The sequence below is a fragment of the Motacilla alba genome, chromosome 23 (assembly GCF_015832195.1).
Source record: "Motacilla alba alba isolate MOTALB_02 chromosome 23, Motacilla_alba_V1.0_pri, whole genome shotgun sequence".
Classification (NCBI taxonomy): domain Eukaryota; kingdom Metazoa; phylum Chordata; class Aves; order Passeriformes; family Motacillidae; genus Motacilla; species Motacilla alba.
The window spans coordinates 34,993-58,230 of NC_052038.1; the positions used below are offsets into that span (position 1 = coordinate 34,993).

The 23,238-nt window shown below is 55.2% G+C and overlaps 2 protein-coding genes and 1 non-coding gene across 7 annotated transcripts; 1 reads left to right on the plus strand and 2 right to left on the minus strand.

Annotated features, from left to right (window-relative positions):
* Nucleotides 1-887: 887 nt before the first annotated feature.
* GMEB1 (glucocorticoid modulatory element binding protein 1) lies at nucleotides 888-12,436 on the minus strand. 5 transcript variants are annotated; one of them, XM_038160835.1, is made up of 12 exons: nucleotides 12,299-12,436; nucleotides 10,733-10,893; nucleotides 9,715-9,797; nucleotides 8,645-8,769; nucleotides 7,735-7,838; nucleotides 7,165-7,319; nucleotides 5,916-6,044; nucleotides 5,089-5,226; nucleotides 3,925-4,047; nucleotides 2,185-2,855; nucleotides 1,831-1,905; nucleotides 888-1,038 (listed from the first exon to the last, which is right to left on the minus strand). In XM_038160835.1, exons 2-12 carry the CDS (start codon nucleotides 10,858-10,860, stop codon nucleotides 1,033-1,035), a joined length of 1,737 nt encoding a protein of 578 aa, XP_038016763.1. In that variant the 5' UTR covers nucleotides 10,861-10,893; nucleotides 12,299-12,436; the 3' UTR covers nucleotides 888-1,032. The 5 variants fall into 5 exon arrangements, with proteins under 5 accessions (XP_038016763.1, XP_038016762.1, XP_038016767.1 ...); XM_038160834.1 differs by having other exon boundaries at nucleotides 888-1,905; XM_038160839.1 differs by lacking the exon at nucleotides 12,299-12,436 and adding an exon at nucleotides 9,504-9,624 and having other exon boundaries at nucleotides 888-1,905; nucleotides 10,733-10,781.
* On the plus strand, nucleotides 12,299-23,200 carry LOC119711086 (discoidin, CUB and LCCL domain-containing protein 1-like). The gene is given in 16 exon segments (XM_038160833.1): nucleotides 12,299-12,618; nucleotides 12,621-12,951; nucleotides 15,590-15,811; nucleotides 17,989-18,126; nucleotides 18,615-18,666; nucleotides 18,852-18,924; nucleotides 19,090-19,223; nucleotides 19,369-19,406; nucleotides 19,523-19,717; nucleotides 20,417-20,538; nucleotides 20,623-20,791; nucleotides 20,907-20,999; nucleotides 21,192-21,282; nucleotides 21,475-21,512; nucleotides 21,679-21,795; nucleotides 22,248-23,200. Coding segments are annotated over 16 exon segments (2,436 nt in total). The 5' UTR covers nucleotides 12,299-12,384; the 3' UTR covers nucleotides 22,637-23,200.
* LOC119711248 lies at nucleotides 22,969-23,098 on the minus strand. The gene has a single exon (XR_005259685.1). It is a non-coding gene; the product is annotated as a U11 spliceosomal RNA (small nuclear RNA).
* Nucleotides 23,201-23,238: the final 38 nt, after the last annotated feature.

Sequence of the window (23,238 nt, forward strand, 5' to 3'; positions counted from 1 at the left end):
GGTAGGTGTACAGCAATCAGGGAGCCCAGAGTCATCCCAGTTTCCGGCCAAGAGACACGAACAGCTCCAGCAGGGACCTGCTGTATGCCTGGATTGGGGAAAGGGGTCTCCAAAAGGTCCCCATTCCCCTTCAATCAAGGACCTGAGGAAGCCAGAGGAGAATGGAGGGAAGGTGGCTGGATATGGAAGGAGGTGGATCCCTGATCCAAAACCACAGAATCCCAGACTGGTTTGGGTTGGAAGAGACCTGAAAGCTCATCTTGTTCTACTCCCTGCCATGGGCAGGGACACCTTCCACTATTCCAGATTGCTCCAAGCCCAATCCAACTTGGCCTTGGACACTGCCAGGGATCCAGGAGCAGCCACAGCTTCTCTAGGCACCCTGTGCCAGAGCCTCCCCACCCTCACAGGAAAGAATTCTTTCCCATAACTCCATCTAACCCTGCCCTCTGGCAGTGGGAAGCCATTCCTCTTTGTCCTGTCCCTCCAGGCCTCTTGGAGCCCCTTTAAGCACTGGAAGGGGCTCTAAGAGTCTCCCCAGAACCTTCTCTTCTCCAGGCTGAGCGCGGGATCTGGCTCCCACAGCTGTTCTCACCTCCACCCCAAGCCAGGAAACACTTCCCACAGGCCAAGATCAGAGCAGCAGCAACCACTTCACAAATCAAGGTTCAGGAATCCCTGCCCATCCCCTGCTGTCCCCAAGGTGATGGAGGCACCGCCTTTCACCTCTCCAATGAAAAAATCTATTGGAGCTTAACTCCATTTTTCCTTTTAATGCAAAAAAAAAAATAGCCAGACACATCTTCCTGCCCTCCCCCCACCCTCCCCAGGTGTGTTCCTTTGCTTAATATTTCCAGCCAAGCAGTTCCCACCCTCCCAGCCTCCCAAACCTCCACACCTCTGAAGCCACCCGTTGCTTTCCCCCTCCATTTTCCCAGTGTGGCAAAGTCCGAATGGATCTCCAACCTCCAGAAAAAAAGAGGGAAAGTGGGAAAACAGCAGGGTGCATCGTATTTCAGCAATGTGCCAGTTCTAACCCTGCCAAGAGATTACAGGAAGAAAGAAGAAAAAATAATACAAAAATAAAACCACCAAACAAGAAGCGACAAGCACAGAGCAGCCTCAGCACACAGTGTAAACAGAAGCTGTCCTGATCCAAAATCTGTCTCTCCCAGAAAGCAACAGCACAACATGCTTTGTACACCCTGAAAGGTCCCTGCGGTGCTGAGCAGCCAAGGGGGGAGATCTGGGTTTGAGCTTGATATTTTTTGCCTTATACAAAAGGCTGAAGTGATCTTGGAGTCGTCAAGTGGCATTTGCAGCACCGAGCCTTGCCAGGCAGGGAAAGGGATGGGGGAAAAGTGCCATGGGAAGAGGAGGGATTGGGACACAGGGACCCTGAGAGAAGGTCCCAGGGCTTTGCAGCTGGGAAACCTGGACAAGGGAAGGGAGAGAGCAAACAAATACAAAAAATAGAGATATAAAAACAATTTGTGTGGAGGAGGAGAACATGGACAGTACTGTACTGTCCATGTATATGGCCGACATTGTACTGTCTGCCTCCTCAAAGCAAGAAAAATTTGAGGTGACAGTGAAGAGTCCGACAGAATTCCCTTTCCCTGGGGAAAATAAAAATACAAATGAGGTACCTGTTCCACCCCAAATCCGTCACCCCTTCTCACAGCCACATCCACACTCAAGTGTTATTGTCTCTCAAATAAAGTCTCCGGGCTAGGGCACTAGGGCAGCCCTGGAGCAGAAGCACCGAGGCATGGCTAGTTCTTCCTGGTTGGGTTTTCCAGCAGAGATCCAGTCTCTCCTTGACCTTACCTTGACCCTTCCACAAGTGGTATTGTTCAGTGCTCCACGGAGACGGAGCTTTATCCATGTCTCGTGTTTCTCCAGCTTTGTTTAAAAAAATAAACCAAACTTTACACACACACACACACACACACACACACACATATATATATATATATATATATATATATATATATATATATATATATATAAATATATGTATAAAATATACAGTACAATGAAAATATCCATGGTAACAAATGGGGTGGCTGGAAAAAATGCTTAACAAAAAAGCCTGAAATAAAATGAATACCCAACTCTTCCCCTAACTGATGCTTGCCTTCCCCACTAGTCTTCCAAGACCACAATCTCCACATTATGGACCTGGTGCTGATGGTCTTCCACATTTCCCACCACTTTCTCCTCAGTCCTCAGCTCTGTCTCCAGGATCACAGCTTTGCCCTCTGATTCGTCTGTGTCTGCCTCAGGATCCGGCGCCGGGTCAATCTCTATGATGGTCTGCCCGTCGTCTGAGGTGCCTTCCACAGCTTGGATGGTGGAAGTGATGCCAGACTCCATGGCCACCAGTTCCACGGGGTTGACCATGGTCGCCACATTGGCCAGGGCCCCAGTGTCCTGCATGGCTGCTGAGCTCAGCAGTGCCAGGCTGGAGGATGGGTGCAGGGTGACGGTGTCTGAGGAGCTGGTCTTGGAGGATGAAACCACGGTGGCATATCGGAAGAGCTGGGAGCCAGATGGCAAGGTATGAACAGTCACTGGGCTGGAGCCTTGGCTGAGGGTTGCCACTGGGATGTTGCCCACAGAGAACTGTTGTCCAACGGGCGCGATGGCGATGGGGGAGATGACAGTGAACTGAGGCTGCTGGATAGGGGTGGAGGGGCTGAGGATGGTAGCGGAGGCTGGGCGCTGCAGACGGGGTCTCTTGGGAGGCTTGGGAGTGCTCATGGGCATCAGCACCACATTCTGGATGGTTTGGGACTTGGTCTTCTGGTCCCTGGCAAGTTTCTTCTGTTCTTCCAGCTGCCGCTCCAGGTCTGCATAGGGAATGGTTGAGCAACATGTCACGCCAGGGTAAATAGGAGCTCCTGGGGCTCCAGAAACAACCATCACTCCCAAGTTTGTGACAGGAGGTCACCCAACCAACCAGCGAGCCTGATCTGGGCTTCTCCCTTGAGATCAAATGGCACTGAAGGAAAAGGGTAGGTTCTCCTGCCACCTACATATACCTGGTCAATGTTCCCACTGCCAGCACCTGGGTAAGACACAGGTAACATTCCATACGTGTTGGCTACTCCTACTGACAAGGAGATGGACATTTCTGCTCCCCACAAGCTAAACCCACCTGCAAGGGAGAGTGAATACCCCGCCCCCCCCCAGGCAGTTGGAATTGCTTCCTGAGCTTGGCTGGGTCACCTCCCCAGGAGCCAAGCACCTGCACTGGGGACAGCCAGCAGGATGCCTGAGTCAATGAAACGTCCCCCTCAACACTTATCAGTGGGAACACTGGGAGCCAGAAGTAGCACAGTGACCTCATACATCCAGGGCAGTAGGGGACGAGGACATCTCAGATAACAACAGATCCTATGGTACATGGTGAGGAGGGAGACACATCCATAAGCGGCTCTGGGGATCTCAGGTCAGTCAGTGGCTTCAGCTCAGGGAAAGCTGAGCAGGACACCCAATAGCACTATAAGACAAGCAGATAGCCCTGATAGCCAAGACAAGCAGAAGCTCAGCACCCCATACTCAGAGAGGCTTATTAGCTTGGGTACAGCACAACACGTCCACGGCTCAGGTGATCATAGCACAGCACTGAGCAGGCAGGTCCTGTCCCTAATCCTGAGGGAATTGGACTCATGCCTGCAGCACCCCCACTGCAGCAAACTCAATAGACTTTGAGTTGTCCAACGTCCCAAGCAACTGCTCTCTTTGAGACAGGGGAGAGAGGAAATTTCACTCAAGCCCTAGGACAGAAAGGGATTGGGATTCACTTCTTTTGGGGCAGCCTGTACAGAACACTAAACCTAATTAACTGAGGAAAGGGAAAGTCATGTCCATTCCCAAGAGTAGCAGCAGGATGTGAACTTTTGTTAGGCCCTTTACCTGCCAGTGTGTAAAGAAACTGTTCCTCTCCTTGCTCTGTCTGGTTTTTCCTGTTGTCCAGCACCTTCTTGACTGTGTCCATTAAGCCAAATGTATGGGCGACATTGTTCAGGACTGCAGCATCTCCAAGGAAAGGGCACAGGGATGTAAAGACTTGGGCACTCAAAAGATGCTCCTGTTACACCAAAAATTTTCTACCACTTTTTAAAACTCTCTCTGTTCTTCCACAAGGGCTAGCTGAAAAAAAGGAAACTCAACTCCCTCATCCTTCTGACATCCCAGGATTAAATCATTCCATTCACACGATAAAGCAAATTTGACAGAGCTGTGTCACTCAAGCAGCTCCTAATTGCTGCAAATGAAAGTGTAATTTGCAATCACAGAGATACAAATGAGCTCTCCACCAAATCATCACCCCCATGCTCCTGACAGTGTCATTAACATGCCAATCTCCACTGAAAGCTGTGCAAAATGTCTGTTATAATCCACTGACTTCAATCACTCATAGTTCCTAAAGCCTGACACCTATCAGACACAAAGATGCGCCAGCCTGAAGTTAAATTAGAAATTTAAAAAAAATGTCCTGGGTAAAATGAAGTTTGTGGCTACATGGATGTTCCCCCAGGAAGAGCATCAACAAGAGATGTTCACAGGGGCATGTGCCGAACCAGATTAGGGAGCCTGTTACTAGTTAAAAATAACCCTTAAAAGGGGAGGGGGATTTATTTTTAACCAAGATAATTTCCCTCATCTGGTTCAGCCCCCAAAACAGGTTTTCTGGCACCAGTAAAAGCAGAACAAGAAGTGAGGGGGCAGGACCTGTTTAGGCTGCAGTGTCACAGAGTTTGAGTAACTCCGGTCGAAGTGACACTGGGAAAGCTTCCATCAGGGCTGGGAACTATGGACAGTCATCTGATGGTCCGAGCAAGCTGCCGGGGTCACTTTGCTCAGGGAACAGGATGGAATGGTGCATCCTTGTGCTTTGAAGCAAAGGCACTTCACAGCTGGGCAGGCTGAGAATACAGACTATGCTCCCACAACTCAGCTCATGAGTGGGAACTCGCTCCCCATCCTGACTCACCAGCTTCACATGGTGGAATGGACCCTTAGCACTGTTTTTTTTGCCTGCAACTGCCCTTTTGAGGCTTTTTCCTCACAACCTACCTGTCATCTGGAAGGGAGACTGACCCAACCGCTGCTGCACACCTCTTAGGACTTCTTCTATTTCCTTTTGGATGTTGCACACCACCTCTTCCATCAGCCCCACATCAGCTATTCCTTTCCAGAACATCAGTGTGTCCTCTGGCACAAAAGAGGAGGAAAAGTCAACATATGCAAGCATTTGGCATTTTTCCCACAGGGCCACCTTAAACCTCTAAGGCAAATGTATCCTTTCAAGGTGACTACTTTTGCAAGGTAGCTTGGCTACTGGGGTGGACAGGACATGTGAAAAAAATAACCAACCCCAAACCAAGCAAAATAGATTCAGGCAGCAAATCAGGAACAGGTTTTTAAGCAAGTCCATGACTTCCAAGGCAACATTTCACATTTTTGCAAGATGCAAAGCTTAAAATCATGATTTGAGGAAATTCTAGCTAAGCTTCCATACTGATACAACAAGGGGATGGAAGGCCAGAGAGACACAGAACAGAGAGTTCACAGGGAATAAACATGACTGCTCTTTGTTCGTTCCAAATGTGTTCCAGATGTGTTTCACGTCCTTAGAATAAAACAGAAAAGCCCCTCACTGCAACCAGTAACATCTGATCTGAGGGATTATCCATCAGCCAAGAGGCCAGGGCCGAAGTCCTGCAGTGCTGAGGAGCTCCCTTTGGCAGAAAACCTGGATGTCTGGGTAATGCTGGAGAACCAAGGGGCTGAGGGATAGATTTGTCATTGCCCAAACTTTACTTATTTGCAAGATTTAGGTTTCCAAAATGTAACAGGGGAGGAGAGGGGAAGAAAACACCCAACAAGCAGCCTAAGCTTACCTGAAATCTCATCCGTGTCCTTTTTCATGCCTTCCTCAGTGGCCATGGTGACAGCAGCTGTCAGAGCCGAGTTCCACTCTATCCCCTCCTCCATACTCTCCTCTGACAGCGCAATCTGGGTGATGCTCCCTGCCAGAAAGCCCCCATCAGCTCCCTCTGACAGCCTGAATCCCTGCTTTGCTTCCCAACCCCTCAGCCCTCTCCAGGCTCTCTTTCACTCTTTGGGTCAGGTTTGTGCTTGGCTTCTTTCAAACAAACCAGTTAAAAGCAAATATTGCTGCTTCTCATTGGAACTGTGACTGAAAAGCTCTGGAGCTTCTGGAGGGAAAACCATGTGCCTTGCACAGTGGAGTGCTGGCTCAAAGGAGCAGAAAGAGATCAAAATAAAGAAGGGAACAAATAAGGCTCAGCCCAGCCACCCTTCTCCCCTTGCATCATCCACAGGAAGCTCTGCACCCCTAATCCCTCATGAAATGGAGCTGGAGTCCCAGCTGGTTTATAAAAGGGAAATGGATCTGATGCAATTCTAAGTTTCTGGATCAAATTTGGGACTTACCAATGTGCAGCCACTGTAAGTTGGCTATGGTGCTTTCCAAGAGATTCTCCTTTGCCTATGGACAACTCTGCCATGTCACCCACCCAGGGGCTCAGAGAAATGTAACCCACCTAGCTTAACGATGGGGTACAGTTGGGAATAGTCTTCTCCCTTAACCTCAGCAAAGAGATCAGTATCTGCTCTGGAGCACAGGATCACTGAGAACTTGCAGCTGGAATGACAATCAAATCATGTCCAACCACCACATCCTGTTCATGGATGTTCTGAAGGAGGACAGCATTTCTAAATTCACTCCTGAGACCAACTCATGCCTTTACAAGAGACTCACAAATGGGAAATATATCAGAAAATACTGTGCAAGCTCTCACAAGTGTTCGCTCCCATGATGATCCCAGAACAAAGATCCCTGTAAGGCTCTCAATCCTTCTCCTGGCTATGAAGGCTGCCTCTCTGGAAAGCAGCTTCTTGATGCCAGCTGTTTTCCAACCTTCCCAGTCCCGCAGAGCAGAGCCCCCTGACAGATGCTGCCAAGATTTCTCCAAAGAGACACAAGAAGCATTTTCCTTCCCAGAAACCAGAGCAATCTGCTGGTAGGACTGCCCTGATGTGCCTGGGAAGAAGGTGTAAAGTGTGTGTAGGAGGGAGAGGAGCATCAGAGGGAAGTTCCCATGGCATTGGTAACTGGTTTCCTACCATCAGCTGAGGTTGGAGTCTGCACCACGCTCTGCTGCCCTGGCACTGGTGCTCTGGCACTGCTGATCAGGAGATCAAACTTGGTGCTTCGACAGGTGTTGGTGCAAACTTTGTCGTGTTGGTAGAAGTCAATCTGCCCTGAATCCATCATCTTCCTGTGCAGGGAATGGGGATACAATCAGGTTCAATTCAAGTATTAGCCTAGAGACAAAAGGGAGTATTCCACCTGGGAATGCTATGGTCATGGGAAGGAAAGAGAAAGGGAGATCCCAGGGCCACTCTGCACCCAAAAAATCTCCTGCAAGGCTTTCAAATGGCAAACACAAGAGACCCCCAGCTTCACACACATGGTTTCAGTCCTGTTCCACCCCAGGTTCCCCAGGCGATGCCACTTCAGTCCAGGGTGAGGGATCCTGACCCTCACATCATGGAGCCAGGATCTCTGCAGGCTGCTGGCGAGGTACTGTGGGCCTCCAAGAGGCCTCTGGGGACTGCAAGGCAGACAAAATGCCTGCTGGGGGTCCTGCAGCTGCAGGGGTGGAGCCCTGAAGTTGGACAGGGGTCAAATACCTTAGCATGATTCCTCCGAGGCGAATGGCTCTCTTCCAGTCCTTCAGGGTAGACTTCCCAGCCAGGTGAACAAAGTGCTTCGGGCTAATCAGTTGGTCATTGAACTGGCAACAAGACAAGCAAAGACTTAGCAAATAGGATAATATCACTTGGGAGGACTGGGACATCCAACACAGCTCATCTTAGTCCCCATTTCCACCCAGAGAGAGGAGCTGCTTCTCAGGTCTCTCCCAGCTTTGATCCCCTGGGCACAGCAATGCTCACAGCTCCAGGAAGCATGTCTGTAGGGATGACCTGCCAACCACAGGCATTCACAGCCCTAACCAAAAACAGCCCTGAAGGGTTTATATGAACCAAATAATCTCCTGTGAACATGTACAGTCATTTTGGAGATCATTACAGGATGTTTCTGTTACATCCAATGGCCCAGCAGCATCCAACTGACACAGGTCTTCCCTTGAGCATCCATTCTGCCCTGCTCCAGTGACTTGAGTAGTTCCTGCTGAGGGGCGGGAGCACAAGGGGCTTGGCTGTCAAACTGCCATGCTCTCAGGTGGGAAAAGGTAACATCACAATTTCCCTTCTTAATGCAACCTGCTCGCCAAGGAAGTGACAGAAGTGGAATACCAGGACATCGAGGAAAAGGGAGGAGGGAAAGCTCTGCCAGATCTCAACACATATCTCCTGCCTGCCTTCAGTCCTTCATCAAGGGCAAATACCACTGAAATATGAAGTGGGTGATATCCTTCCCTCCTTAATCCACTCTTTCCATGCTTCTCCCCATCAAAAACAACTTTGGCACCAACAATCCAAGGACTCAAGATGAAACACAAAGACTAAGGAATTCCTGTAGAGGCCAACCAGCACACTTGAAAAGCAGAAAGGAATCCACTGGGAGTTTCTCTTTTACCTTCACACACTTGACATTAATTCCTGGACAGACAAACTTCTTCCAGAGAAGGATGGCTTTGCTCTCCCCACAGGTGATGGGATAGGCGATCTCGATTTCCTCACTCGTTTCGAGGGTGCTGGGATCTGAGGGAGGAATGGCTCAAAATGAAACTTTCCACCCAAGAGGCTCCAATCCCACAAGGTAGGAGCTGGAAGCTCCTAGGTTATGAGACCTGCACTTAGGAAACCAAAAAAAAGGGCAGATCCCAGTTCAGGATCAGTCCTCTCCATCTTCTCAGAGTTAGTTCAGATTAACTCTAACAGCAACTGGCATCTACTTTTTGGTGTAACAATGCTGCAAATGAAGCTCATCTGTAGGGAAACATGAAATCAGAAATCTAACGCATCTGTAAGGGGGGAGGTGTCAATGAGAACAATCTTAGTAGCAACAAAATGGTTTAAAATTTGAAGCACAGATATCTCTCAGATTCTTGCAGCTCTGGTATCTCTTTAGCAATGATATCAGATATTTACTGATAATATATTCTCTTCATGTCCAGAGTTTCTGCTAATCCTGCCAAAAGACCCAAACCGATACAGGAAGCAGAACTCTAGTCAAGAACTAGTGACAGCATCCTGTGACAGGAGCCTTTTTCCACACACTGCTCAGGATGGGAGAGAGCAGTTGGAGCCAACCTTCTCAGTTCTTATGAACATCCAATCCAAACCATCAGACAGCTGGTTCAGCAAAGACCCCACAACCAGAGCCTGATGCTTCAGCCACCACATCCTCATCACTATCATTCCTGCTGCCAGTGTCTGCATACTAGGACTAGGGTGACATCCCGGCTCCCCCTGGACCCCATGGGAGCCCTTACCATTCATTGAAGGAGAGCCAGGATCTCAATTCCAGGACTTTGAGACCAAGCAGTAACAGCAGACTCTTATTCCAGAGTATGCCCAGCCCCTTAACCCACATCCATGCCTGGGAATCAGCATCTGCAGGGGCAGAGCCAGAAGGAAGCCCAGTGAACTGGAGACACCAACCCTGCACAGGAGGGGATTCATCCACACCGAGTAGGAACTCACCAATCCCTTCTTCCAGCTTGTGGATGGTGTGGGTTTCCACGGCCACCACAGCGGCGCTGGCCTCAGAGCCCTCTTGGTAAATCCTGTGGTGAAAGTGGCCATCCATAAACAAACTATATAAATCATGGGAAATTAGGATTCACAGCACAGGGTTAAAAAATTCAGTAAATTTCTTTTTGCCTGTCCTCAAGGGACATTAATTTTGTCTGATACAGTTTCAATCACCAGGAATTTTTTGGCGAATGCTAATAAAACAAAACACTAGCAATCCCAAGGGCTGACAGACGCAGAGGCATTCCCAGTGCTGTCATCCCACCCTCCACTCTGCCGGCACCACTGAGGCAGCTCTGCAGGCTTCCCTGTGCCTTTTCCTCTGCTTTTGGTCACCCTCGACAACAGGCAGCAGAGCCCAGTGTCCTAGGATTTCCCTTCCAGCCCTGTGTGACACTGCAACACAGATGACCACTAAGGGAAGCCACTGTCAGGCCCACAGCCACCCTGTCCCTGCAAATATTATCAAACTAGAGCCAGTTTTTTTTTTCCATCCCGATTGATCCAGAGTGAAGATGAAGCCACTCCCTGCAGCAGCTGCCACGGAGCTACAAAATTCCCTCCACATCCCAGCCCCACTTTATTTTAGGAAAGGATTATTTTAGGAGAGAGCTGGCACAGAGGCACATGAAGGTCTGAACACACAGACCACCGCATCCAGCAGCTGCAGTGTGGCAAAAACCAACCCTGGGACTGGAGAAGGAAGAGAGAGACTGGGACAGCACTGCTTCCACAATGTGGGAGCAGTGCACCAACACAGCCTCGCAGGACAATTTCAGCCCTCTGAGGCCCCATGACAACGACACAAACAAAAGATTTAATCTGTTGTATTTTCTCTCTCCCCTTTGTGGCACAAAACTGAGGCAGACCTGGAAAACACACTGACGCTCTGTCCCCACACCACGAAAACCCACGGGGCTCCCCCCCATCCCACCTTGCACCTCCCAGGTAGTACCATCTTACTCACCCTTGCTGCACCGGCTGGAGCTGCAAGATCACTTGGGTTTTGGTATCCTCTGGGTTCTCCCCTTCACTCCCGTCACTTGGTACGACCACCACATCGCCCACAGGGACGCTCACCTCGGCATTCGCCATCTCTCACATGAACCTGGCAAGGTTTTCTCCTCCCTGTGGATCACGAGAGCTAGGAACAGATCCCAGAGGCAGATCCCCCCAGTGTCATCCTACTCATAACTTCCTGAGCCAGCAGCTCTCTCCAGCCCTGAACCCCCAACCTGGCATCAAGGAACAGACCCACATTGGTGGGTTTTGGCAAGAGTGTGTTTCCAACACAGAGCTTCTCCCACTGGCCCTGGACAGCAGTGCCTCCAGCCACACCTGGAATGGTCTGGTCCACCCCTGGCATACTCTGATCCCTCACTACCAGGAAAATGCCTGTGGATGATCCTTCCCAGTAGAAGCTGGTGTCAAGGTGTGGTGCTAACACAGGAGGACCTGACAGGGGTCCCGGAGAAGCTGCATTCCCAGGGGATGTGCCTATGGTTGTGCACGAGGCACAGAGGTGGTTTGGTTCCAGTGTGCGGCTGGAGGTCATCCCTGCAAGCCTGAGGTCTACAAGCTGCTGGGAAAGCCAGTCTCAGAATCAAGGAATGGTTGAGGTAAGAAGGAACCTGAAAGCTCATCTCGTCCCACCTCCTGCCATGGGCAGGGACACCTTCCACTCGACCAGGTTGCTCCAAGCCCCATCCAGCCTGGCCTTGGACACTTCCAGGGATGGGGCAGCCAGCTTCTCTGGGCAACCTATGCCAGGGCCTCACCACTCTCATAGGGAACAATTTCTTCTCAATATCCCATCTAAATCTCAGAGATTTCAGGTCAGGATCTCCTGGCGAGTGACAGGGGTTTCGATATCCCCTGGTTGGGATACACCAGGACAAACCTGGGGAGCCGCCGACATAGAGGACACGCGCCCACCCGGCTCCAGGCGTGGGACTCCCGCGGTTTCCCGCACCTCATCCCGGTCCGGGGGACACACAAAGCCCCCGGCACCCCTCGAGAGATGGCAGAGCTTCGCCACGATATCTGGCCCGGGGGGGGGGGGGGGGGGGGGGGGTCAATAGGACACAGACAAATCGCGGCGGCGATCACGTCGAGGCCTTAAGTGAAAAGGGGGGGAACTGCACAAGGGAACCCCCCGGCCCCCGCGGGCTCTCCGGGCTGCGCCTCGGGTGTCGCGGCCTCCGCCGTGCTGGGGTCGACAGGTCACGTGACGCGGGACCCGCGGGACCACCCCGCGGCGCGCACGGCGGCGAAGGGGCGTGGCCTGCCCGGGGAGGGGGCGTGGCCTCGGCCCCCCTCCCCACGGCGCTGGCTACCCCCCCCGCTGCCCCCCCCATACCCCCCCCACCCCGAGCGGCGCGCGCGCGACGCCCGCCCTCGCGGCAGCGGCGGCGGCACGTACGGCGCTGACCCCTCCCTCCCCTCTCGGCGGGGCCAGGCCCCCTCCCGCCCCGCCCCTTCGCGCCGCATGGCCCCTCCCGGCCCCCGTAGCGCGGCGCGGACTGGGCCTTACCGTCGGCGAGCGGCCGAGACCGGGGGCTGTGGGACGGGGGAACGGGGGGATGGGGAGGGGGGAGGCGGGCCGGGCAGCAGCAACGCATGCGCAGTGCCCGCCGCGGCCTCGGCCGCCAGCACTTCCGGCCGCCGCCTGCCTTAAAGGGGCCGACCGGTGACGCACGCGGCGTTTTGCTGCTCCCTGGTGGCCGCCGGCAGTATCGCCTTCGCGTCGTCACCCGCCAGCCCAAGCCACGAGTTGGCGGCGGGGGTGTCACGGCGAGGTTCCCCCCACCCTGCTCACAGCAGCGAGTCGTGGAACGCGCTACCGGCCATCTCCCGCCCCGCCCCAGCCCAGCCCCGGCGGGACCACCGGGACCTCCCACGGCCGGCCCGCCGAATCCCCCACTGCCCCCGCCGTGCGTGCCGGTCGACTGACAACGAGGCAGACCAATGGTGACGCGGGGTCGGGCGGCGACAGCCAATGGGCGCGGCAGGGCGGAGAAGGGCGGGGCCGGGGCGACAGCGCTGCGGAGCAGCGGCGGGGCCGGGGTGGCGGCGGCGGGAGGAGGATGCGGGCGGGCGACGGGGCGGCCCCGGGGGCGCTGGCGCTGCTCCGCCACTGCCTCCTGCTCGGCTCTCTGGGGCTGCGTTCGGCCGGCGCACAGGACGGTGAGTGTTGATTGCGGAGCCCCGGCGGCGGGACATCCCACACCGGGACGCGGCACCGGGAGCCGCACTCCCACCGGTACCCCCAGGGCTTCTGCTTCACTCGCCGGGATGGGACCGGAACTTGGTGCGGTATGGGGACTGGGAAGGGAGACCGGATGGACTCGCCTCTGCCCCGGGACGGTCCGGGACAGGCTCTTCGCTGTGTCTGGACCGGGATTGAATCAGGATGGGCTCCCGGGAACGGTTCCCCGCTGTGACCAGAGCAGACCACACCGGCACAGGGTCGTCGTGGTGCGCCTGCCCCGGTTCCTTTCCTGAACGGGATCTCTGCCATCCTTCTGTCCCGGTACTGACCCAAAACGGGATCCTCGCCATCCCTCTGTCCCGGTACCCGACTGGACGGGGTCCCCGCCGTCCATCTGTCCTGCTACCGGTCCGGGACGGGGTCGCCAGTATCCCTCTGCTCCGGTACCGGACGGGACGAGCTCTGTCCCTGCCCCCCGCCACCCCCGCATCACGCCGATCCTGCACTCGCCCGTTTTCCCCGCAGACCCCCCAGCTCTCTCTGTCCCTGCCCCCGGTGGCGACTGCGCCGGGGGTCCCGACCGTCCCGTGTTCGGCTCCATCCAGCCTGCAGGGCTTTCCCGGGGAACCCCTAATCCACGGGTTAAGAGGATCGCTGGAATTCACATGCAGAGCCGGGCAGTGGCCTCCATCCCGGGAATGCCGCTCCCGGGGGAATTTGTAGCCGCGGGGTCCAGGACGACCCCGAGGAAATCTTCACCCAAACGTGATCCCAAAGTTGGTGTTTCCCAGTGTCACTAGTCCCCAACTCATCCAAGAGCGAGGAAACAACGACGGGTCATCCAAAGTATTATTCTCCCCGAGGGGAAACTGAGGCACGGGGACAGGCTGGGATCACTGGAGGCAGAATCCCACTACGTTCCCGGTCAAAAAGTGGGATTTGGGGCACATCATGCAACTGGTTTCCACCGGATCCCCAACCCACTGGTGGACGCAAGGGGACTTTCCCGGGGCCAGCAGCATGACAGAGGCAGGGATGGGCCGGGCTTTTGTCGGAGCATTGCCCTGTTGTGTCTTTCTTGCATCCTGTGAGAAAACAAACAAGTCCCTGGCAGGAATGGTCCCAGCGGGGCCCAGCTGTGAGTTCACCCTCGCCCACCGGAAATTCAGTTTTCACATTTTTTGGGAGGCGAGTAAAGTTTCTGTGGCTGGGGGCAAGTCCCCCATGGCTATTCCTGGCCCCTTAGTATGATCTTTGGAGCCAAATTCCCAGGGGTGCCTCCAGCTCTCAGTTTATCTCTGTCATTCCCTCCCGGCACGCGCTGGTCACACTCGAGATGTTTTTAACAAAGATTTCCTTTCCTTGGATGGGTTTTTCCCAGAATGGGTCCCCACAGCTCCTCTGCACCACCAGTACGGATATGGAGCTGGGGGGATCCATCCAAGACCCCCCAGTTGGGCTCACATGTCCAGCTGTCCTGGCCATAGAGGGTTTTCCATGCAGATCCCAGCGGCTTCAACTTTCTGTGCTAGAAACTCCCCCAAAATACCCCAAATTTCTCTCCCCCACCAGAGCACCCCTTCTGGGAGCTATTGTCCTGGCAGCCACTGTCCACCCCAGCCCCCCCCGTCTTGGAGGACCTGATCCTTCCCAGCTCTGTTCTGTCAGTGAATACTGCCCAGAAAGGGCAAAAGTTGGTGATTTTTCCCAGTCCCACAGAATAAACCTCCCCCCAGTTTGGATGCAGGCCCTTCCCACAGGCTGGGGAGGAGGAGACTCTGTGCGGGGGCTGGCATCTTTCACCACCAGTCCCCCCCCTTTTATTCCTGTAGGATTTTTCCTTGCTGGTGCTTTGTGTTGTCTCCCAGTGACAGCGAGGGGAGCCAAGGCTGGGCAAATCTATGCCCACCATCCCTTTTCTTTCTGGCTGTGCCAGGATGATGCTTGGCAGGAGCAACAGCTTTTGGGGGATGTGAGGAGGAGGTGTTGAGCACTGGACCCCTACAAACGCCTGGCCTACACAGTGGGGCTAAGTGGTGCTTTCTCCCTTTCCCTGCACCCCAATCCTGCCCAGAAATTATGGCCAGGTTTTAATGCCTAGTGCTTTCAGCTTATTTCCAGGATATTCTCTCATGCCCAGAGGTAGTGAGCCCAGAGAAAAGCCCCTTTTGTGGTGAGTCTGGCATCACCCTGGGAAGGATGCAATGGAGATGCAGCTGCCCAAGGTTATCCTCAAGGTCAAGGCTGCAGTCAGGGGTCCTGGGGGCTGCTCAGTGCTGTACAGCCCCATGGAGTGGGGATATTCTCTCCTTGAATCCTTTTATATCCCCCCAAATTGGGGTTCTCCTGGACTGGAGGATGTAGAGGAGCTGGAGGTAGAGGGTCATGCTGGGTGGCTGTGGGGGAAACTATGGCAGCTTCATCCCTGGATCCCCCTGTGGACAGTTCCCAGTGCCGGGAGCATCCAGAAAAGCCACCAGAAAATGATGCTTTGGATGAGGAAAACATCTGAAGAGGCTGCAGGTGCCCAGGGGTTGTTCTGGGGGCCTCACCAAGGGGGGAAACTGAGGCAGGGAACAGCCTGTCTGAGCACTCTCCCCGGTGTCTCTGCAGGAAACGGCTGTGGCCACACACTGCTGACACCCCACAGTGGCACCCTGAGCTCCAAAAACTACCCGGGCACGTATCCCAACCACACCATGTGTTGCTGGCGGCTCCAAGCTCCCCCAGGCACATCCCTACTCCTGGCATTTGGGGATGTGGATCTGGAGCCCTCAGAGCACTGTGCCCACAGCTCCTTGCTGCTTGCTGACCCCCAGACCGGCACTGCCTACGGTAAGGGGGTCCGGGGGGAACTGAGGCAAGGGTGATACAATGTTGTGGATAGGGAGAATATCAGGAAAATCTGGGGTTTTGGCTGATTTCATCATGTGGAGGGAAAATATCTAAGGAGGGGGGTAACCAAGTGGGGCAGTATCCAAGGAGGGAGGTATGCAAGGAGGGGGTATCCAAGGAGGGGAATATCAGAGGATGAGGGGTATCCAGTATCTGACGAGTGGGTTATCCAAAGAAGAGAAATATCCAGGAAAGGGGATACCCAAATAGAAGGGTCAATATCCAAGGAGGAGGCTATAGAAGGAGAGTAATATTGGTGAATAGGGATATCTGAGGAGGTGGGTACCCAGGGAGATGATTATTGCGAAGCCTTGGGCAGAGAACTGCCCAGCTGGGACCAGATGCAGCCACTGAATAATTAATTTGTCAGCCCAGCTGCTGCCTGAACACTTCCAGGATTTTCCCAGACAGATTTAATGGTCTTGGAGGGATTTGGCAGCACTGGGAACATGACGAATGCTGAGGAAAACGTCTTGGGGGTGGAGGGAGGCATCAAGTGGTGGGGTGGGATGGAGGAGCAGCCCTGGTGAGGGGCAGGGGCTGGACAGGAGATGCGATGGGAAATGCAGGATGGAAAGGAGCTGGCTTGGATTCATGGGACTGGGAGTTTTCCCTGTTCTTCAGGGCTTTCACCCTTTCTGGGCTGGTCACCAAAGGCGTGACAGCATGCAAGGTCCCCATCCCCTTGGCTGTGGCCTCAGGGACATAATTGTCCCCAAAGCTTAGAGACATCCTGGCCCCATGCTGAGATACAGCAATGTGGGGAAGGGGGGGACTCCCAGATGACGCTCTTGGTGGGCTGGGGGAGGTGGCCGGGCACCCACAGCCCCTTTGGGTGCCACCAGAGCCATGCCAGCATGACACAGAGCTTTGATTCCCCTCCCTCTCCAGTAGCTGATGCTGGTCCTTGAGAAGTTCCAGATGTTTTCTGGGAAGCAGCTGGAGCGGGCAGAGGCTGTGGGCTCCTTCCCTGACTCGGAGCTGGTGTCTGGCCCCTGGGCTGATTCTGCTGGGATCTGGCAGGGTCTCCATGGGGGTGGCGGCCTCTGGGGCTCAGTTGAGGGCTCCCAGGGTATCACCAAGATCCATACAGAGGTGGCACCAGTGACCCAGGCAGCACTGCCATCTGGCAACCAGTGGAAGGGAAATCTGCATGGGGCTCATCTGCATCTCATCTGTATATTGTGCAGATCTTGGTTCTCTCACATACGTGAGATCACTGCATGCACATGTGCCACGTCCCCTGGGATCAACCTCCTGGTTCAATATGACCCAGGCAGGATGAGGGTGTGGGTCAGGGTAGAGAAACCAAGGCACAGGGGGAGGTGTCACCAGCAGCCCCAGGGGAACACAGGGACACAGTTCCCTGTCCCCAGGACAACGATGGGGTTTCCTCAAAACACCTCTGGGTGCCCAGAGGCCCAAGTGATAGGCGTGATACAGAGCAGAGCGTTGTGAGGGACAGGGGGTGATGGCAGTTCAGGGATTGGGGCCACGTTCTGTCCCCAGCTGGAACCAGAGATGTCCCTAAGGAATCCGCCTGCCTGCTAAGCCGAAGTTTTAATCAGGGAGATAGAACTGCAAATTAATGTGGATTAAATGGGGGGAGGGAGCAGTTTAGGAGGCAGCTTCAGCAGCACCTATGAAAGGGGGCATATGGAGGAGTCGAGGACACAGCTCCCATTTTGGGGTCCCATGGGGTGATGCCATGTGTACCAGTCCCTGCAGTGGGGCATGTGGTGGCAGGTGCCCATTGAGGGCAATGGAGCCACCCTGGGGCTGGGATCAGCCTGGGCATGGGACCATCCTGTCATGAGGTTGCCCTGGCCTGGGACCACCGTGGGTGTGGGACCATCCCAAAACATGAAAACATCTTCAAGATGGGACTAGCCTGAAATGGGGCCATGCTTCATGGGACCATCCTTCAGCACCCTGGTGGGGATGGGCCACTCTGGATGTGGGACAACTCTGGGACCACCCTGAGTACAGCCCAAATGCCTGAGCCCCCCTGGCCCTGGCAAGGGCCAAGCCGGGGAAGGTGAAGTCCTGGGGTCTAGGTGTCCAAGCATGTCCCCAGGGACCCCAAATCCTCTCCTTGGTGCCATCCCTGCTGGCAGGGCCCTACTGCAGGAACTCCATCCCTTCTGCCCCACTCCTCGTGACAAACTCCAGCACTGTGACCGTCCTGTTCAACAGCACCAGCCACCGCTCGGGACGAGGCCTCCTTATGTCCTATGCTACCTCGCAGCACCCAGGTATGGGGGCAGCATCCCCTGGGATGCAGAGACACCCCTGGGATGTGTCCTGGCCCATGCAGGAACACGAAGGAAGCTCCTTGCTGACCCCAGGATGAGCTTCCATTGCCCTGAGCTCACGAACTTCCATGTTCTCCCTGGCTGGGAGCAAACATGGGAGACCTGCAGACCATACAGCCAGCTGGGACCCCTTCGAGAACCCTGAACCCCCAAGTCAGGTGGCACCTCAATATCAGGAAGAGCCACAGGCAGCATAGATTGTGCCATGGGGCCAATGGCTGCAGGGACCAAGGGACTATGGGGCCAATGGCTTCAGGGACCAAAGGGCCATCCCTCCCTGCCCCTCCAGACTTGGGGGCATGAAGGACAGAACCCAAATGAGGAGCAGGATTCGGTTGGGAAGGGGTATGGAGTGCCCCAAGGCAGAAGTGGGTGTGTGCTGTGGGGCAGGTGGGAGTCCCTTACCCTGGGGTGTCCCTGCCTTGCAGACCTGGTCTCCTGCCTGGTTCGAGGCACCCACTACACCCAGGAGCACATCAGGTGAGTGGTCGGGGTGGGGAATGGTCCCATTTTGGTGTCCCCTGCTACAGGGGTCCCCATCAATCCTGGTTTCATCTCCATCCCTCTCCAGATGTACAGCTCCGCTGGGATGGGGAGCAGAGCAGGTATGAAGAGGGGGTTTGGATGGGAGGGAGCCCTGACCCACCCCTTACCATGTGTTTCAGTGTGTACTGCCCTGCGGGCTGCAAGGACATCCATGGGGACATCTGGGGCAACCCAAGCCAGGGCTACCGGGACGTAAGTGTGGGCACCATGGTGCACCCGCCAGGGATGGTCCCCACAGCATGTGTGGCCACTGCTTGTCACCTTCAGCAACCCAGAGGTGATGAGAGTGGCCTTGGGGTGCCCCATGGGATGCTCAGGCCTGCCGTGGGGGGCTGCCCTTACTCCCACTCCCTGCAGACATCGGTGCTGTGCAAGGCAGCTGTGCATGCCGGGGTGATTGCGGATGAGCTGGGCGGGCAGGTCACCCTGTCCCGGGAGAAGGGGATCACGCTCTATGAGTCGGCCTTTGCCAACGGGCTCCGCTCCAAAAGGTGGGTGAGGAGTGGCTGGGGCTGCACCCCACGTGGAGCTGCGGGACCCACCCACACTGACACTGGGAAACTGCCACCCCTCAGTTGCAGAGACCCTAAGGTTTGTTCACCCTGTTTGACGCTCCCTCTGCTTTCTTCCACGCAGGGGATCTCTCTCCGAGAAGCGACTTGTATTCCACAAAGGTATTTTTTTCCCATTTCCCTTGAAATTAAGGCAGGATTTTCTATCAGACCTGCTGCCACTCCCCTGTTCCTAGTTGGGGTTTCTGGGTTCCCAGTGTGCTGTCTCCTGTCCCCAGCCTGTGATGATGTGCTGGAGGTGGTCACCTTCAATGCCTCGTCCTGGTGGCATGAGGTGGACGTGCTGGGCCAGGACCGAGCCTGGGTGGCCGAACGGGCAACATTTAGCACCACTGGCCACTCCTGGGCGGCCGAACCCGGTGCCGAGGTTGCCTGGCTGGACCTGGACCTGGGCACCCGAAGGAATGTCACAGGTGAGAGTTTGCCATCAGAGGGAGACAACAGCTGCCTGTGTCCCCATGCCACCCGGATCACTGTCCTCCCACTGTGCCAGCTTCACTGATCCCCACAAAACTGCCCAGGGCAGTTGCACTTCCATAACTCCCAGGATACACTGGAGTTCATTGTGCCGTGGTTTTACTGGTGCTAACTGGGATGCAGAGCACACCAGCCCCTCCGGCTGCTCCTGTCCTCCTTTTGTCCCTGTGCCCCCCTCATCTGCAGCCATTTCTGGGATGAACAAGTTAATATTATGCTCTTGCATCCGGTGCCAGTGAGCATCTTTTGTGCAGCCCAAGCCTGCCAAAAGCAGGGGCTTTGTGTGCCAGCGCCTGGCGACCGCAGCGAGGAAAATGGGAACATTGTCCAGCCAGAGGCTGGAGGAGGGAGGAATGCAGGGCTAGCACCCGGGGCTGGAGGTTATCAGTTCGTGGGGGCAGACCAGAGCGTCCCACACTGGAATCTGCCACCCAAATCCCCTCCCAGGGTCAGAAGGATCCCCCTCTGCCAGGTGACGTGTCCTGCCCTCCTAATCCTTTCCTGGACTGGGTCTTGAGTATCTCAGAGATAGGGGCTATTCCAGCTGGGAGAAGAAGGCAGTGGGGTAGAGGGCAGCCCTTCCCCAGCCCCGCAACCCCTAACTGACAGCAGGGAACCCCCTCCTGCATTCACAGGCATCATCACAAAGGGCTCCTCCGAGCAGCACAACTACTACGTGACGTCCTACCATGTCTCCTCTAGCCGCGATGGGAAGCATTGGAGACCCTACAGAGGCAGCAGTGGTCAGGAGGACAAGGTGGGCATGGGGAGAATATCCCTGAGCTGAGATCCCCTGCCCATGGATATTTAGCCATTGGCGCCTCTTCACCCTCTCTGGTAGGTGTTTGAAGGAAATGCTGACAGCCAGGGGGAAGTCTCTAATGCCTTTATCCCCCCCATCGTCGCCCGCTACATCCGTGTCACACCGCAGAGCTGGCACCAGCGCGTTGCCCTGAAGGTGGCCCTGATGGGCTGCCAGCTGGCACGGGTCCGCATACCCCGTCCCTATGGTGAGACCCTCCACAGGACCTCACACCCCCATGTCTGAAACATCCTCCTGGGACCTTCACCTCCCTGTGCAGCCTGTGGTGGTTCCACAGTCACGGTCCATGCTCTGTCCTGTAGTGCCCAGTGTCCCCAAGGAGGTGCTTGAAGCCACCAGCCACACAGCCAGCTGCACCCCCATCCCTGGCATTGCCCTGGACCCAGAGAAGGCAGGTGGGTGCCACGGGGGGCTGTCCTTGGCGTGCAGCATTGTCTTTTGGTGTTCGAGGTGCCACTGGGGCTTCATCCCCTCGTGGGTACACACTAATTTTCCTCCTCTAGTGGCCCCAGGTGGGCTTTTGACACTCATGGCTGCAAAGGGGGAGGATGGGGGCCTTGGGCACTGACACTGCCCTCCCTCCCTAGGCTCCACGCTGCTGGTGATGCTGCTTATTGGTGGCTTTGTGCTCCTCTGCTCCTGCCTCCTGCTCCTGGCTTTCCTCTGCCACAGGAAGAGGTTGGTCCTATCTTGTCCCCTGCTTTGTCCTGGGGGACTCATCATCACGTCCCCAAATTCCAGCACCTTCATCTAGCTGCTCACCAGGTCCAAAGGGGTGCAGCCCCTAAGGCAGTGGGTGTGAGGAGATAGGTGGTGGTGGGCACAGGGTAGCTGGGACCTCTTGCCCCATCTTGCATCTCCCCTTGGCAGGAAGTCAGCAGTGGAGCTGAACTGCGGGATCACAAAAGGTAAAAGGGTCCACAACTCCTTCCCAAAATCAGGGGTCTGTGTGCTGTGGGATGCAGCTGGTTTAACTGATGCTGCTGCCAAGCTTGGACTTGTTCCACGCCCCAGGGACACCCGCACATCCAGGTGACAGTCTGTGACAACTGAGGGTTTCCTCTCCCTGCCCAGGGTACCCCAAGCTGGAGTCGAGCCAGGTCTGCTCCCTGCAGAGCCTGCCAGCCCCCAGCCTGGCCTCCTTCCCCATGGCACCCACACCAGGGGACCTCAGCTGGACCCATTCGCCAGGTAACAGGGACATCAGGGCAGGAAATGGTCCCTCAGGCCAGAGCTGGTGCTGAATCTTCCTAATTGTACCTCCTTCCCCATTCTGGTCTGACCCCTCCTGCATCGTGGACGTGTGCAACAAGGAGGCCCTGATAAATTAGACATGCCCATTTAATTATTATAATTAATGATTATAATTTATTATAATAGCACCACATATTATTTAGTAGTAGTGGTAGTAGTCCACCTCAATTACAGCTGTTGGCACTGGAGGGTGGCTGGGGACAGCAGGAGCCCCTCTCTGTGGTGTGGCAAAGGAATGTGGAGTCTCCATGGGTGGGTGCCCTGCGTTGGGCGGGTTTTGGCAGTTTTTCTATCCCTGAAAGTCCAAACATGCTCCGTTTTTCAACCCACCTCACCCACCTCTGCCGCAGCACCATCACCTTCTTGACATGGCAGCCTCCCTGTTTCAGAGTACACTGAGCCAGACCTGGTGCAGGTGAGCCCCAGCAGCCAGACAGGTCCCTCCACCTTCAAGCCACTCTTGGAAGAGGGCTACACTCTACCACTGGTCCTGAACCACTATGACGTCCCAGGGAAGCACAATGAGTACGCAGAGCCACTGCCGCCAGAGCCTGAGTACGCCATGCCATTCAGTGAGCCGGAGCTCGCCGGGATGCACCGCAGCACTTGCATCATCACAGGACCTGCCGGCTGCTCCCCGGTGCAGTACCAGACCCCTGCCCTGCAGCCTGGAGAGCTGCCAGCTGCGGTGGAGGGGATTGGCAGCCCCTATTCTGAGGGGCCCCGTGGGTGGCCTAGGCACTGTCCCCTTGCACACGTGTACCATGAAGCTTTGTGAGGAGGGGAGTACAGCAGCACGGTTTTGGGCAGAGGGGAAGGTGTGTAAAGGAGGACCTTCCCTGCGCTCGCAGTGGGCTTTTTTATAGTAATCATATGTAAATACATGCTTTAAACATAGAAAGACCGATATGGAGTGTCCTGCACCACCTGCTGGCCGGGGATGCAACCAGTCCACCCTGGCTAGAGCGATACGGTCCTTGTCCCACTTTTCCCGCCGTCCGTGGTGTATTAACGTCCCCCCAACGTATGTCTCGATGAGTCTCGACACAGTACCCCGGAGCACCACGGGCCCCTCGCAGCTGAAGCCCAGTCTCTGCTTTTCACCGATGCCGGGGTGCCGGAACGGGCGGTTACCGGCAACCCTCCCTCACAAAAATTGTGCTTCCGAAATCTCTTGATGTCGATTCCGCGGGGACAGCACGCGGCCGCCCCCGTGCCACGCACGGCAGAAGCCCTTTTTAAAGCCTGCGTAGTTCCCCCGCCCTGAACCCCAAAGCGCCGGTGTACTGGCTGGGACAGGGCGACAGACGCCGCAGATACTAAACATTATGTTTTGCATGTCTATTCTTTCATTTATCCTCGGCTCATTTCTTATCACCA